The 16457-nt window shown below is 43.4% G+C and overlaps 1 protein-coding gene across 3 annotated transcripts in view; it reads left to right on the top strand.

Moving 5' to 3' along the window:
• The window catches only part of LOC134006586 (mitogen-activated protein kinase kinase kinase kinase 4-like), a 36038-nt gene extending 19857 nt beyond the window's left edge, over positions 1 to 16181 (top strand). The window contains exons 13-31 of one of the 3 annotated variants that reach the window (XM_062445501.1): positions 91 to 252; positions 822 to 908; positions 3770 to 3919; positions 5051 to 5338; positions 6083 to 6183; positions 6710 to 6837; positions 7061 to 7155; positions 8823 to 9001; positions 9290 to 9398; positions 9766 to 10062; positions 11221 to 11338; positions 11619 to 11789; positions 11912 to 12055; positions 12815 to 12949; positions 13038 to 13138; positions 13234 to 13383; positions 13481 to 13640; positions 13767 to 13906; positions 14321 to 16181. In XM_062445501.1, coding sequence (XP_062301485.1) covers positions 91 to 252; positions 822 to 908; positions 3770 to 3919; positions 5051 to 5338; positions 6083 to 6183; positions 6710 to 6837; positions 7061 to 7155; positions 8823 to 9001; positions 9290 to 9398; positions 9766 to 10062; positions 11221 to 11338; positions 11619 to 11789; positions 11912 to 12055; positions 12815 to 12949; positions 13038 to 13138; positions 13234 to 13383; positions 13481 to 13640; positions 13767 to 13906; positions 14321 to 14404 — 2799 coding nt within the window. In that variant the 3' untranslated portion in view covers positions 14405 to 16181. Of the gene's footprint in view, positions 1 to 19; positions 53 to 90; positions 253 to 821; positions 909 to 3769; positions 3920 to 5050; positions 5339 to 6082; positions 6184 to 6709; positions 6838 to 7060; positions 7156 to 8822; positions 9002 to 9289; positions 9399 to 9765; positions 10063 to 11220; positions 11339 to 11618; positions 11790 to 11911; positions 12056 to 12814; positions 12950 to 13037; positions 13139 to 13233; positions 13384 to 13480; positions 13641 to 13766; positions 13907 to 14320 lie in introns of those variants that run through there. The other 2 variants (XM_062445502.1, XM_062445503.1) reach the window with 2 other exon arrangements.
• Positions 16182 to 16457: the final 276 nt, after the last annotated feature.

Genomic DNA, 16457 nt, shown 5'->3' with positions numbered 1-16457 from the left:
GATATTGGCAAACAAAAAGATCAGATTGCTAAAAATCATGTTTTTGTTGTGAAATTTTGACTCTTTTTTTTTTGGTGTACTGCCCCATAGCAACAGAGACGTGAACGCGAGATGAGGAGGCAGCAGGAGCGCGAGCAGCGTCGCCGCGAGCAAGAGGAGAAGAGGCGCATTGAAGAGATGGATCGCAGACGTAAGGAGGAGGAGGAACGCCGGCGGGCCGAGGATGAGAAGAGAAGGAACGATCGTGAACAGGTCAGCTGTTTAACATGTTTTTCTTCTAATGTTTCAAATGCACCAAGTAAGAATTGCCTGAGGGCTGCCGTATACTCCTTTTGAAATTGACTGGGGGTCTTTTCGTCCACACCAGAAGGTGGAGTGTGTATGTCATGGGGAAAGAGATGATGCTGGTCAGTGAGATCCAAAATGTAGACAACATGCACTGTAGCTGTGCTAAGGTTTCAGCTAATAATTAAAAAGTAAAGACTATTTAGAATCAGCTCCAGTACTGTTGACACAAGCATAACAAAACAGCAAAAGACATGTTAGCTCTGTAAAAAAAAAAGGTCATGGGAGATGGACGTGAGACACAACTCTGCAATTACTGTTTACATTGTTGAAACATATCCAAACAATATGTGAATGAAAGTGAAGCTGTGGGGAAAAACAACAACTTTGTAGATCTTTGTGTATTCAGGGTTATTATTTGGGATCAGTTTTACAGTCGCACAGCCACAAATCAGACAGACACTGGAGGTAAAGATGGACATGGTATCTCTACTTCTGATTACTAACTTCAGCGCCTGCTTTACTGTTATTGACAGGAGTACATCAGACGTCAGCTGGAAGAGGAGCAGAGACACCTGGAGATGCTGCAGGAGCAGCTGCTCCGTGAACAGGCCATGCTGCTGGTCAGTCACACACATACACCTCATTATAAAATCTACAATATATTAACACCAGATCTTTCCTCCTTTCTAAGGGGACTGTTATAGATGCAAAGAAATCAAGTTATACACATCAGGATCAGCCTTTTAGTAACTAATGAATTAACCACTGAAATGATGCCTGATGTGTGTTAGATTTTGTATACATCTTTGTGGGCATCAAAGCACTTTAAGCATTTTAATACTATTAAAATTATCAATTATATTGAGAGTTAAACTACCAATATGATGATGATAAAATGGTTTGAACTGAGTTCATGTTTTGACTGAACTTAATTTGTATTGTAATGGCATGATAATGAATGAAACCCTTGTAATAGTTTGTCCAGTGATTTAAAAACTGGAAGCTAATTTGACCAGTTTTTATCAGAAAATGATGTGAATGTGACAGCGATGAAGACAAGAAGTCATCAGGAAATGCTCCACAACAAATGTTTGGTTTTAACAGGTGTGATTTTTTGCTTACAAAGAAATGAGTAGAATTGTGTAACGCTTTGTGATTTCATCTTCTTTTTTTAAAATCACATTTTGCATTATTTTTGTTAACAATTATTTAATTATATTTTATTAGATGCAGTCTGCTCATTTAATGTCCTTTTTAATGAAGTTTGGCTTTTCGTAGCTTTCTAACATTACACAACACAAGTTAAAATAGTTACACGGGCAAATGAAGTGATAAATGATGCCAAAGTCTCTGTGTATGAATGTTTTTTGGGAAAAGGTTGTGTTTTTTATGGGAAAGGAAGATGGCACTGATTTTAAGCCAGCCTTGAATCAACCCCACACTCTGCATAGGAGTTCAAGTGGAGGGAGCTCGAGGAGCAGCGCAAGGCCGAGCGACTCCATAAGCGGCTGCAGCAGGAGCAGGCTTACCTGCTGTCGCTCCAGCACGATACCAAACAGCAGCCTGGTGACAAGACCAAACTCCCCTCAGACCATAGCAAACCTCCTCAGACCTCCACCCTTCCCCCTGACAGAGTCCTCACCACAACCCCACAAGCTCAGGTCCTTGACAGTGCTGTGTCTGTAGCAAGAGGTGCTCAGGAGTCCTCCAGAGCCCCTCAGACAATCCCCCCTGACAACACAAAATCCCAGGCAGCAGTGCCAGAGAAGCCTGACTCTGTTGAGACCTGCAACAGCCAGCTCTCAAACTCCCCCATTCCCAGCCCCACTCAGACTGAAACCCCCACTGACTCTAAACCTCCCCAGGCAGAACATATGGAGCCCGATAGGCCCGCCGAGCCTGTCAATCATCCTCCTCAGCCTATCAGAGAGGTGAACCTCCTCCTCGGCTCTGACTACCCCGCTGCCTGCTCTTTCCAGCTGCTTCTTGCTTGTCTTCACACAGCCTCAGTGGCCATGGTGATAGAGGTGGTGCGAGCAACAAATAAGGGTTTTCTTTAGTTACTTCTCTAAGCCTGCATGAGAAGATAAAGATGGGTCGCAACATGAAATCTCGAGACAAAAATGCACAATAACTTATAATTCTGACTGAGTTCAGACACATGCTGCGTTGTGTGTTCATTTGTGGAAGTTGTGGTGTTATTCCAAAGCGGTAACTAATTTGTTAGAATGCAGGCCCACTCAGACAGGCCCTTTTGTACGAGACAAGTAGGGGGTACGGTGGAGAATGGAAAACCACAGGCTCGCAACCACCAGCAACCAGCCTTTTTATGTCCTGAATAAAACGGAGCTGTTTTCCCTCCACTCTCTTTCTCTCTCTCTCTCTCTCTCTCTCTCTCTCTCTCTCTCTCTCTCTCTCTCTCTCTCTCTCTCTCTCTCTCTCTCTCTCTCTCTCTCTCTCTCTCTCTCTCTCTCTCTCTCTCTCTCTCTCTCTCTCTCTCTCTCTCTCTCTCTCTCTCTCTCTCTCTCTCTCTCCGGCACTCATTCTCACTTGCACTATTGCTAGCCTCCCTTGACTACTAAAACCAGTCGGATGTTTGAGATGTTTTCGCCTTCATTTTCACTTGAAGGAGGCTGAGCAAGAGAAAGAGAAATGTTTGTTAGGTTTGTGACGAAGTGGAAATAATTAGCGATAGCCATTTCAATAGATGATTAACATTTTCAGCATTGTTGCTCATTTTATCTTTCAGGACTTTGTCCCCCCATAGTTTATTTGTTCATGACTTCGCCTTTCATCCTTTTTTTTAAAAGAGGTTTTTCTCGCTGGAACAATAAAATACCACAAGTGTTCGTATTTTCTCTTGATCTTGGATGGCCGACCTGTGAAATTCTTCATTAATGCTGTCAATGTGTGCGTGTGGACTGGGTCGTTGCATGTAGACGGCCAAACTAACATGCAGGACACCCTAAGCAGTGTCATCCACGGAGCTGTTTCGTGTCGATTAACAATGATCTTCTTTCCCACCATTTATGAGTCTAATATGTTTTCAAGGATGTTCAAAAGAGTCCTGTCTCCACCTCTGTGTGTGTCTGTACGGCTGCCTCGAATGGCCTTTAAAGCATGTTTAATATCATTGTCACCGGTTGTCTTGATTGTTCTTTGTCAGTCAAATATGAAGGTTTCTGAGTATGACAAAAGATTCCTAATGGAGCTTTTTTAAAAATGTAAAAAAAACAAGGAGATGGGAACCATTTTTAAACAAGAAAGAAATTCAAGCTTTAAATCTGTGCATGGGCTATTGAACACAGTAGATATGACTTCTAAGAACATGCACTCATCGTCAGGCCATAGAGTATTTCATTGTCTATTTATCTTGAACTTTAGAAGTGGTTCCATTCTACTTGATTTTCCTGGTTTCTCTGCTTTAGTTCAATCATTGACCCTCATGCCTTCTTTGTCCTGTGCGATTCCCTCATCCCAGGCCGATGAACGGTACCGTAAGAACATTCAGGGCTCCCCTCAGACCGCCCCTCCTCCTAAGCAGCCCCCTCTGCCTCCCCGCTCCTCTGAACCATTCTCCAATGGAGGCTCCTCCGAGGCCTCCGCCATGCACCGACCCATGGAGCCTCAGGTAACTCCTTCCTCCTTCATCCTTTTCCTTTTCCTTTTTCTTGTTCTTCCTCACCTTCCTCACTGCTGGATTTGTGTACTCACACAAAGAGCAAAGCAACAGCAGAGACATTTTGGGGGCAAAAGGGTGGTATAGCGTATCTGGAGACCCCATGAAGGCAAGTCACCCACCCTGCTGAAGTGTCCACCAAATTCCTGCAAGCACCAACTGTTGTTAAACCTGGTTAGACAGATTTAGATTAGAAATTAGATTTAGGTTAGAGATCATTTTATATCAACTGTATCTCACTTCATTATAGTGGGCTGAATCCCAAATCATTCCTAAAACTATCTGCATTCGCATCATATAGTTTTTAAGCTCTCGGAGTAAGAATAAGACAGAGTATGCTGTGTTTTCGGATGAATTTAGTCACTTTGTGCCGTTCATGTTTTTCATTTCTCCAGTTGTTTTCTGACTGATTCACAGGTAAGTGTCAGACTTTGGCATCCATAGTAAAGCAGGAAAGATCCGGCTCCTGTGTACTGGCTTTCTTAATAATGTAGATGCTGTAAAAAGCTGACTGCACAGTAGTTTCATCAGTCTCCGACCCCACCGTGCTCCTAATAATGGTTTTACAGAGACAACAGTTAATCATCTAGATATCGTGTTGTTCAATGTGTCACCTCTTGTTTGTATTTTGACAATTTTGAAAATTCAATTTTCTTTTCACCTGCAAGGAGTGTATACTCAAACACAAGTGAGTAAATTATATACTGAACACCAGTGTGTTTTGTAGATATGGAGCTAGTGATTTAAAACAACCACCACAGAAGAGACTAATCTATAAATAAATCCTACCATACAGTATGTGTACCTACAACTATAATATCTTAATTATACAAAATAGTCACTTTGAGCATTTGCATCAATCTGAAACCTAAACAATCAACAATCATCGTTTTGTGTCGTGCTTCGTCTGCTGTATGCATGTGTATATCTAAGTGCATGTATGTTAAAAGCCACACACACATCTTCCCTCATGTCTCACTGTGTTGTCTGCTTGTTTCACCTCCCCTCCCCTCCCCCTCCTCCTTCCTTCCTTCCCTCCTCCTCCTCCTCTTCCTCTTGTCCCCCTCCTCCCTCCCTGAAAAGGTCCAGTGGTCCCACCTGGCCGCTCTTAAAAGCAGCAACAACGCCGCCCCCTCTCCTCCTCCTCCTCCTCCGCCCGTGGTCTCTCGCTCCCAGTCCTTCAGTGAGCCCGGCGGCGTGACCTCTAGCTTTGCACAACTCCACCTGTGTTCCCAGGACCCCCACCATCACCACCACCATCACCACCCATCGCCCGCACGCACTGACCCCCAGCCCCAACCTCCCCTCCACCACCCTCAGGCCCAGCCTCGGGCCGAACACCAGGCCAGCAGCGAGGAGGTGCCTCCAAAGGTTAGTTGACCCTCCCCTGATTCCCTCCCTTCCCTCGACTCTTCCTCCCCTCATTCACCTCTTGTCACGCCGGTCACTTCTATTATCATGCTGTGTGTCTGTGTTTGCCTTGCTGTGTTCAGTCTCATTCGTTGATCAACATTGAACACGGATGTCAAATGCCACTACTATAAGTACTAATAAATACTACATTTTGCAATTCTAGGCCCACAAATGGCAATACGAGGTTTAAAAATGTGAACTTTGCATCTCCATAACTCAGAAACTATATGACATGATGTCAAGAAACAGCACATTCCTCTAACCAACCAACTAATCAATGTGTGGTAGGGATACTGGTGTTTGGTAGGTTGTGCCATCACTGAGGAGTTCTCTGAGAGTCGCGGGTTAGGAAAAATTGTTGTATTTCGGTTTGTTGTATGCCTGTTTTTTTGTATTTGTTTTCTAACAGCAGCAGGTTTAAAGCCTTGAATCACATTTTCAATTTGAACATGTCTTTGATTCCCTGTATTGTATTCAAGGTTTGTAGCTGAAGAGTTGAACAGCTCTGTTTTCTTTTCACAATCAAATTTGACAGATTTGAAGTTCACGCTTGATGATGCGGCAATGCAATCTGTGCATCTGAATGATACTTTTCTGTTAAGTTGATATATATTTGTAAGATATTTGATTTTGTTAGTTTTAATGGGTTTAACACACACTTACGTACCACTGTGTTAAGTCCTTTGAATCTGTCTTCTCCAGGTACCAGTGAGGACTACATCCAGGTCTCCAGTACTGTCACGCCGAGAGTCCCCTCTGCCATCACAGCCTGGCAACCAGGGCGGACAGAGGAACGCTGGCAGGTCAGTAAAGACACCTCAGAATGTGAACAGATTTTTCTCTGTGTGTGTATGTAGCTATTTTTAAACTTGTCAGGCAGTTCTACACATTAAAGCTGTTTTAAATGTGTAAATAGTAATAGATTACTAGTATAGTGTTAGTCTGTAAATGTTAATTTGCTAACAAACTAAATCACATATCTGAATGTATTTATACAAAAGTGATAGATTTAGCAAATACCACTAACACATCTCTGCTTATTTTACCATGAATTTAGAATTAATTTGCAATTATTAAGTTAAAATTCAGAGTTAACAGGCAGATGAAAGCAGTTCAAATCTGTAGAGGTGTGAGGTGAAACTATTTCCTCAATTTTAATGTTAAATATTTGATGTCGACTAATGTGAGATGTCAGGCGTGTTATCAGAAGCACAAAAAAAAGTATATTAACATTCAATTAAATAAAAGGACTGTGGCTAATCCTGCTGTGAATGATATCACTATGTGACCCCGCTGAGCTTGTTAATGTGTCTTTGTTCCTCGTGGCAGTAACGTGGAGCAGCGCCCGCTGTGGGACCGCGTGGAGAAGCTGCAGCCTCGGCCAGGCAGCGGCAGCTCCTCCGGCTCTTCCAACTCCAGCTCCCAAGCCAGTCCTGGGGACCGCTTCAGGCCACGCTGTGAGTCCCCTGGTACTGTACTCAGCCACATTTCACTCACTACTAACTGCTAATTAGTATATTACGAGTATTGCCATAATAACATCATTCTTACTCAACACTACACTGTGTTATCGGCACATGCTTTTATAAGTTTTGTGCTGTTTTCACACAGACAGTTTAAGATCTCCTGGCGCTATACTGCTTCCCCTCTCTAACACGATTTCCTTTTGTTCCCCCAAAGCTTCCTCCAAATCTGAAGGATCGCCTCTCCAGCGACCTGAAAACGTTTCCAAAAAACAAGATGAAAAGAACCTCGGCAGGCCTACTCGACCAGCTGTAAGTCCACCGCCTCTAAAGTGCTGGTTAAACTTCTTTGATGCTGAATAGGTGAAAACTGTTTTTTGTTTTTCTTCCACTTCTGTGTTTCCCCCCCCCCCCCCTCTTATTTTATTACTACTTCACATGAATCCAATGGTTCGTGATTGTTGGGGACCCTCATAGGGGGATGCGGTAAGCCTATTAAATGAGATTACATAATCACACCTCTGCTATGCTTGCACCATTGCCCCACTCATTGCATTATATGACTGAGGTTTGTAGGCCTGTCATGATAGCTACTTTTGTAGGATGATATATTATCCTAGAAATAATTGCGATAACCGATATTATTGTCATTTTAAGACCATGTTATGCCACTGATATAATATTGTAAGTAGTACACCCTTTCAAAAAGCATTGAACTTTCACTTACTAAGAATATTCCGCTCAGGACATGCACAGCGAAGAATTATGACGACTTCTTATCCAATGTGACATGAATAGCTTATTAATTGCTAATGGGGAGTGAGATCTTCACGTGACTTGGAGGATGAGGAAAAGTGAGCTTGATGTGCCGCCTTCCTCTTTAAAAAAAAACAACCTGGAAACAACCTGCTGAAACAGGTGGACAGATGATTTTCCTAAAAAATATATAAATGTTTATTCTAGCATCATGCTGGCTAAACTGTTATGTATACAAACATGCATGTACGGGCGAAAGGTAATATTGAGGTCATGTCCACATATATTGTGCGGTAATTCGATAACATAATTATCGTGACAGGCCTAAAGGTTTGCGATGAAAGGATTTGTGAGGATTAACGCAATACTTCTTTGTAGTTCTTTCATTGGTTACTGTCCTCTCTGCCTGTGATGTTATTGCCTCCTGCCGGCGTCTTGCCTTGTGCCTGCACAGTTCCTTCCCACTTTGTTGCTTGTCATCAACAAAACACACACGGCACCAGAGGGGTTAAAAACCCTCGGCGGCAGTTTCCCGAGCCTGGATATTTAATGCAAGCACATTTGAATGCAAACACACTCCTCCTGTTTCCTTGTACGTGTCAGAATGGCTCTTAAACTCACCTGGCTTTGTTGTCGGATAAAAACTGTGGCCCATTTGGAAAGTATCCCTCCTCCCTTTCTTGCTTGTCACTGAACTGCGTTATTAGTTCCGCAGGGGAGAAGCAGAGGAGGCAATGTGGTTACAAAAGGGTACAACACTACGCTAGGAATCGGAAAATTATTATTTTTTCAAACAATATGTTGCAACAAGACCAACTGTAATCAAGGCTTCAAACTGACATTTTTCTTTTCTTTGGCCTTTTGTTGAGCCCAGGGCTGAGTTGATGATGTTGACTCTGCAGCCCAGGGAGAAAGCTAATCCAGGGCAATAAAAAAAAAGGTCAAATTTTCCTATTTTGCATACCCAGAGATTTGATACTGTATGCAAAGAAAGTTAAACATAGAGGCAAGACCTGATAGATGGCTGAAAGTTGATATGAAGTGAGGAGGGATGATTTCAAGGCTCCCAATTGTCTAGAATAATGGAGCTTTAAACAATAAAAAAAAAAAATTTGTTTCAACACTTTTATAAAAGTTTTGAAACTAATAAGGCATCATTCTAGACAATGACAAAGTTTTGCCAAAATATCAGACTTTTAAGACTTCATCACTGCTCCTCTCAGGACCTGACAGCTCTGGCCAAGGAGCTTCGCGCAGTAGACGACGTGCGGCCTCCCCACAAAGTGACCGACTACTCCTCCTCAAGCGAGGATTCAGGCACCACCGACGAGGATGACGACGAGGAGGTGGACCAGGAGGCGGGAGAAGAGTCCACCTCAGGAGCTGAGGACTCCAGGGCTGGGTTGGTAGAACTATGATGATGTTATTTTCACTGTTGCATTCATGTTTGTATGTGAGAAATGAAGCAGGCGCTGCTGTTGAATTATATGTTTAAATTTAGAACATTTCCTTGTAATTGAAGCATGAGAGAAACATTATATTATAAAGAAAATAAGCATTTATGCTTCCCCCAAATACACATAATATAACCTATTTTGACCCCTGAGGATGTGCATTTTGCATGGCTTCTCTGCATGACTGTTAACACTGGTCTGGTTATGGACGTCAGATATTCCCATGGCTTCTACAGGCGGCTGAGTAACGGAGAGACAGAGTCCGCTAAGACCATGCTGGTTGAAGACTCAGAGAGCGACCAAGCCATTACGCCCTCCAAGGATGGCACGCTGGTCATCAGACAGGTCAGTTAAAGGCGTATTCTGCTTGTGTGTAGTTGATTAGAAATGACATTTTCCTCTTTCTTTGTCCAGTGTCTGTTTATCCACCCATTCTCCACCATTTCTATATATTATCATGCCTTTTTTTATGTTTAACAAAAAAATAATTAGTCATGCTTCACTTTTCACATCTAAAACGTTTAATTATAGATTGTATTTACAGTGACATGCACAGCAGTGGAGGACTTTAGGAATATCTTAAATGTGATGTGGGAATAAGAGGATCTTGTGAAAAAAAAAAAAGAGTAACTCATAACACAAAGCTGCCAAAGGTAAAACGTACAGCTCCACCTGCTTGCTCCAGCCCAAGTGTGCCTGTTCTTGCTTCCAGAGCACCGTTGACATAAAGCGGTTGGTCAATCTCTCTTCCCCGGCCGGCCCCGGTCATGGCCATGGCCAGCCCCAAACCCCCACCAGCCACAGCCTCCAAGAGAAAAATGGCTTTGCCGGCCGCATACACCACCTACCAGACCTTATCCAACAGAGCCACCACTCCCCTTCCTCTTCCACAACCATCCCTTCCTCCTCCTCCTCCTCCTCCTCCTCTTCCTCCTTCCCCTCATCATCTAGCCATGCCAGTCCTGCCATGTCCCCACAGAACTCCCTGGACAAGCTCACTGCCATAGAGGTATGTCACCCTCACACCACTGAGACAAGCAGCCGGGGGACGGACAGTAGCAGAGTGCGCAAGCTTGGACTTGCAGTAGTCATCTCCAAGCTTGCACACATCTACTGTCCCGTCCTCGGGTGTTTTCTCTGAGCATCTCTGCACCCTATCCTGCCCCCCCTCCACCCCCACCTCCTCTCTTTGTGCTCCTGGCTTCACTCTGGCTCTCCTCTGCCCCCTTCTGGCTTGGCTGACACCTGGTTTGAATCTCCTGAGCTGCTGCTGCAACCCCTTCCACTGCATTGCACTAAGTCACTGCTAACACTGGTGCCTCCTGTTGGTAGAACGTGGTCATGGCAAGGAGGAAACTAAACAGGGGCAGGAGGGGGGGGGGGTGAACTACAATACAAACAGGCATATCTTAACCACTTTGAATAGTTGTAGCAGTGTTGGGTGATGGCTTGTCTGGTGTGATGATTTTGCAGAATTTTTTTAAAACACCAAACCTGTAAATCCTACTTTTAATGTCGATTGTTATATATTACTTTTTTTTTTTGGTGTGACATATAACACAATGCATCTTGGGTGGTGGAGTCATGATCCTCTTCTGTCTGTGCTTTATTAGGAGCAGCTTTTTTCTTTTTAACACTTCACAGCATCCAGATCATTTTTCATTTCCTTTAACGCATTTCTTTCTTGTCACACATGTGGTTTTCCTCTTTCTCTGACATTTCTGTCTACGCCAGCTTTCAAAGAACTAACATGACTGCACGCCATCTTCTCGTTGAATTTCAGTGGAAGTGATGTGTTTCCAATTTCATGTTTCATAAAAATTGCAGTATGAATGTCATTGTTTGACCCAGTATGATTGGATACAGTTGCTGTTTATGATCCCCAAGAGGGAGAACTGTTACTCATCTGCTCAAAACTAAGGGAGTGTTTTGCTTTTTGCAGATTAAACAAACAGTTCTAGTTTATAGTAATTATTAACACAGCACTAGTGTAACAAATCTTTATGTCATGGTTTAGACCAAAAGACTAATTTCGGTGTATGGTAGATCTGCTGTTTACTGTATGTGTTACAGCTGTTGTCTGCTCGCCCCGTTTTGATAAGGAATACTGTCAAATCCAGCTGTGGCTTTTTAAGTTGTTTTCTAAATGTTTTTCAATCTTTGTCAGACCCAGTCAGAAAGCAACTCCATGTCCAAACACAAGTCTTCCTCTTCCTTCACTCCCTTCATCGACCCACGGCTTCTCCAGGTCTCTCCATCCAGCGGCAGCTCCCTCAACAACATGGGTAGGTCAACAGCTAACGGAACACGTGAAACCTCCTCCGCATGTTTTTCTTTAAATTGTTTTGAAAAATCTGAGATGAGGTGATGAGTCCATTTGAACGTTATACAGCGTCAATAGTTGCAGCATAGTTGCATATACATACATTCATGGTGTCATTTAACTGAAGAGTATCTGTGAAGCTAAACAGAGATATGCACACTTCAGACATCAGGTTGCTCATTAATAATTTGATTTATTTGTAGTATCCAGCCTGACTCGTTCCATCTCTGTGCCCCCTTCAGCAGCGTTTGGGCAGGATGGACGGATGGCGGACCCGCTGAGGTCTGATCCATCCCGTAAAGGCTCAGTGGTCAACGTCAACCCGGTCAACACACGCCCGCCAAGCGACACGCCAGAGATCCGCAAGTACAAGAAGAGGTTCAACTCTGAGATCCTGTGTGCTGCACTCTGGGGTAAATATGTCTTAAAGAATAAACATGTGATGTGGTAGTGTACTCCCTGGTAGGGAACCTCAGTCTCTTCAGCAGTACTGTGAACTCATCTAACTATGTTCATTTGTTTGTGATGGCTCCAGGAGTGAACCTGCTGGTGGGGACAGAGAGCGGTCTGATGCTGCTGGACCGGAGCGGTCAGGGGAAAGTCTACCCCCTGATCAACAGACGACGCATCCAGCAGATGGATGTCCTCGAGGGACTCAATGTCCTAGTCACCATATCAGGTACATATGCTACTTCAGACAGATATCGAGTTGTGTCCTTAACAATGAAGGGAAAGTTTTTGGGTTGTCAGTTCATCCCATTCTTGTGAACAGCATATCTTCAGAGCTGGCACAAATGGCTACTTGGACTCAAGGATGAACTAATTAGATCAAGTAGTCAAAGGTCAAAGACACTGTAACTTCACAGAACACATATTTGACCATAACTCAAGAATTCATACACTAATTATGACAAAGTTTTACACAAAAGTCTAATAGGCCTCCACATTTAATCTGATACCGAATCTATTAATCTTCTGTGCTGTTGAAGGTGTGTGAAATATCCACATGTTAGAGTTTATAGCTTCTCTGAAGCAACATGCATATCCAGTGCATCATCTACTGTAATCTACAACTTATCAGAATCAGCTTTATTGGCCAAGCATGTGAACACGTACAAGGAAATACACTTAATACCTTTTTATTAAATGAGTCTTAACAGACATGGATGTAAACTGAAACCTTGACTTGTTGGCAGAGACATACTAATGCAAGGTGATGGTTCTTGTTAATCTTGTAGAAATAGTAATGAAGATCTGGATGGATGTTTGAGAGAATTGATTGATAGATTTGTTAGACTGTTGAGAGACGTTTTCATTTCTATCTATTCAGTCATCTTGCAGACAACTGTGTATAATTAGCACTGTGGCTACAAAGTTTTGAGGTCACGTTTGTGTTTTTAAAGATTGTAATACAGTTCTTTCTCTCCTCTTCCTGCAGGAAAGAAGAACAAGCTGCGGGTGTATTACCTGTCGTGGCTCAGAAACAAGATTTTGCACAACGACCCTGAGGTGGAGAAGAAGCAGGGTTGGGTCAACGTGGGTGACCTGGAGGGCTGCGTCCACTACAAAGTCGGTATGTAATACGCACAAAGAGAAGGTTAAACCACAAGCTTGACTTTAAGCAATACTCTCACTCATTCTTGACTCACTTTTCATTCCAGTGAAATATGAGAGGATCAAGTTCTTGGTGCTGGCCTTGAAGAACGCTGTGGAGGTGTATGCCTGGGCACCTAAACCCTACCACAAATTCATGGCCTTTAAGGTAAGATGGGTCCCAGGGCATATCTGGATCTCTATTTGTTTCCACCTGCGAGTTGTGACCTCCCAACTAACTTATTTATTTATGGTTGGTTTCAGTCTTTTGGTGACCTGGTGCACAGGCCTCTGCTGGTTGACCTGACTGTAGAGGAGGGTCAGAGGCTAAAAGTCATCTACGGATCCTGCTCAGGCTTCCATGCTGTGGATGTGGACTCCGGTGCCGTCTACGACATCTACCTGCCCACACATGTACATACTCAGCACAGAGTCCGATCCTCCCTTGTTTTTTATCTCCTACTGCCCTTTCATACTCTTCATTCTCTTTACTTCTCTTTTCCCCCCTCAGATCCAGACGAGCATTCAGTGCCACGCCATCATCATCTTACCCAACACCGACGGCATCGAGCTGCTGGTGTGTTACGAAGACGAGGGCGTCTACGTCAACACCTACGGACGCATCACTAAGGACGTGGTGCTGCAGTGGGGAGAAATGCCAACTTCAGTGGGTAAGTTTTAAACACAGCTCCAGTTTTCACAGCAAACTTAACATATAACAAAGCTATTCTAACCCTTCTATTTTGTAATCAACCTGTGCGTCACGTAGTCTTTGATCTCCGTCTGTGTTCTCGTAGCCTACATTAGGTCAAACCAGATCATGGGCTGGGGTGAAAAGGCCATAGAGATCCGCTCAGTGGAGACGGGTCACCTGGACGGTGTATTCATGCACAAGAGAGCCCAGAGACTCAAGTTCCTCTGTGAGAGGAATGACAAGGTGAAAAAATAATATATATACTTTCTGTATTTCCGCCTTTTGGTTTTTCTTTCTTCCTTCCTTCCTTTTTTATATCTCTACTCTCAATCTATATAAAAAACGAGCTGAAAATATTGACATTAACACCATCGAATTGCAATTAATGAAGCTGAAAATGTTTCTAAGATTTTCAGCATATGTTGTCATATGATCTTAGAAGGTTTTGTTCTACTAGGATGATAATTTTGCAGCGTTTGCATTTGATTCACTGGACAGCAGAAACTCCTTTGAATACCAATTAGCACAATTTGTCTCCATTTCTGTGTTGTCAAGGTAGCTTAAGACAACCTGCAGGTCACAAATTGCCATACCAACTGCATCAGAAATGCCACCAAATCCTGTAATGCTCATGTTTGCCTCTGTCTTGTCTGCCAGGTCTTCTTCGCCTCTGTTCGCCAAGGAGGAGCCAGCCAGGTGTACTTCATGACCCTGGGACGCACTTCCCTTATGAGCTGGTAGTCGTCATCCTGCCACAACCGGCCGACACGACGACCATACCTAATCAGTGACCAACAGATGACGATTGTGACTATGACCAACAACTATGAAGAAGAAGAAGTAGAGCCTTGAGAACAGCTTCCTCTCGACTGCTCGGGGCAAGCAAACAACAGATTGGACTGTAAGCATGAAAAGAAGCGTTAGGCGAAGGACGGGTGTGTGTTTTTTGGGGGCAGGGGGAGGTGCCACTCTGTTTTGTGTGCATTGTCACAAATCAGTGTACTAGTTAACTATATTAAGACAACAGAAGAAAAAAAAACCCACGAGCCTCACAAGTTTTTTTTCTCACCCCGACCCCATCGCCTGACCTTTTGAGCCGATCCCCTCCCCCATCCTCTTCCTCTGCGGGACGTGGGATCTGTCGCCTGTTGATGGTAAATCTTTATGTGTCATAGTTTAAAAAAAACAAAAACAAACTTTGCATCATGTATGTGTGTGAGTGGAGGGAAACACAAGAAACACTGAGCATGTGAATGACTGACCGAGCGTGTTTGTCTGAAGGGACGATACGAGACTAAACACAGTCATTGCTGTACTGAAGAAGGCGATTACTGTATGTGCCACACTTTGTTGCTGTGTTTAGTCCGGGTCCTGTTCAGGTAAAATTAACTCTTATTCCCACTACGGTAGATTTACGTCAAGCACGTCATTAAACACTAGTTCTAATGTCACAGCCACACTTTTCCTCCCATAAATAATGCTTGACTAGTAAATCTGCATCTTCACTTTTTTTTGCCTTCTTCTCCTTTTAAAGTGAAGATTCTTTAAGGGACCTTCTTGATATATCCATTAAATACAGGGTACTGGACAGCTTGTACATACTAACGACAACCACGTGGGCTTCAGGCTCAGCTTTTACCACATCTCCTCACATAGTTTGAGGTTGGACAGCCCTGTTAACGACAGCATGTTGGTGTTATCAACAAAATTAGCCCCTGTTTTTTCACACACTGTATATTTTGTATGTGACTCGCTGCACATAAATAAAAGCATAAGAGAGCAGGAAGCACCCATAGAGGGAGATTACTCAGCTACTCCTCCTGTTATTTATCAGCAGCGCTTTCCAGAAGTTTGTGATGAAGTGTTGCATTTTGCCTCTCTGGTCAACCGTCTTTTTCTTAATCCGTTAGTGGTTATTTAAAAAAAAGGATTCTGTTGTTCTACTGGAAATATAGAAACACACCATCAAAACCAACACATGGACCCAGAAATGTGAGGTGCATTACAGATAGCTGTTTTTATGTTTCTCTCTCTCTCTCTCTCTCCTCTTTCTTCAGGTGCATTTTTCCTTTAACGTCAGTCATAAGTAGGGCTAGGATAAACTGTGAATTAGACATGCAGAATTAGCAGGTGGCCGTTAAGGTAGCATGGAGGCCAGTGGGCAGAAGTGACAGTAAGGGAACGAAATGCAGCATGCATCGAAGCTTTGAACATCACACTCCACAGGAAAGGAGGTAGCCAGGATCAGCTGATGATCCTCCTGCACAATTTGAAGCCACATTTCACACCTATGATCATCCAACTGTGTATTTTGAAGGAGACTTGAGCCTTAGAGGGGTCTCCAGCAGAATACAAGTGCTTAAACTCCTCTGTAGGAGGAGTTAAAAAGTGAAGAGGGTTGGATTTTGTGTACTGTAGGAACACTTTAGTCTGAACTGATCATGTGATTCAATATTGGACCTCTTTTTTTCATTTTTGAGCTTCAAAACAGGCAGTTCAGTTCTGTCTGCATTGAAGAGACAAATACACTACTTTAACTGGATGGTGACTCCATCCTTGTATTTTATTCCTTTCGTTTGACTTTTTTCATCCTCTGAAAGCCGAATGACGAGGCCACTCTTCACTATCATGTTAAGACAGTCTCATTCCACTGTTAAATGTAGAATCCATCCCGGCGGCTGTTTGCGTGTATGAGTGAAAACAGGACTCAATTGCAACGTTTCACTCCCCTCCCCACCACCACCATCACCACCTAAACACTTACTCTTTAATCTCGCTCTCTGTAAAGGTGGTG

The sequence above is a fragment of the Scomber scombrus genome, chromosome 24, assembly GCF_963691925.1.
Source record: "Scomber scombrus chromosome 24, fScoSco1.1, whole genome shotgun sequence".
Lineage (NCBI taxonomy): Eukaryota > Metazoa > Chordata > Actinopteri > Scombriformes > Scombridae > Scomber > Scomber scombrus.
Note: the sequence above shows the minus strand (reverse complement) of the source record. Positions and strands in the feature narration are given on the sequence as shown.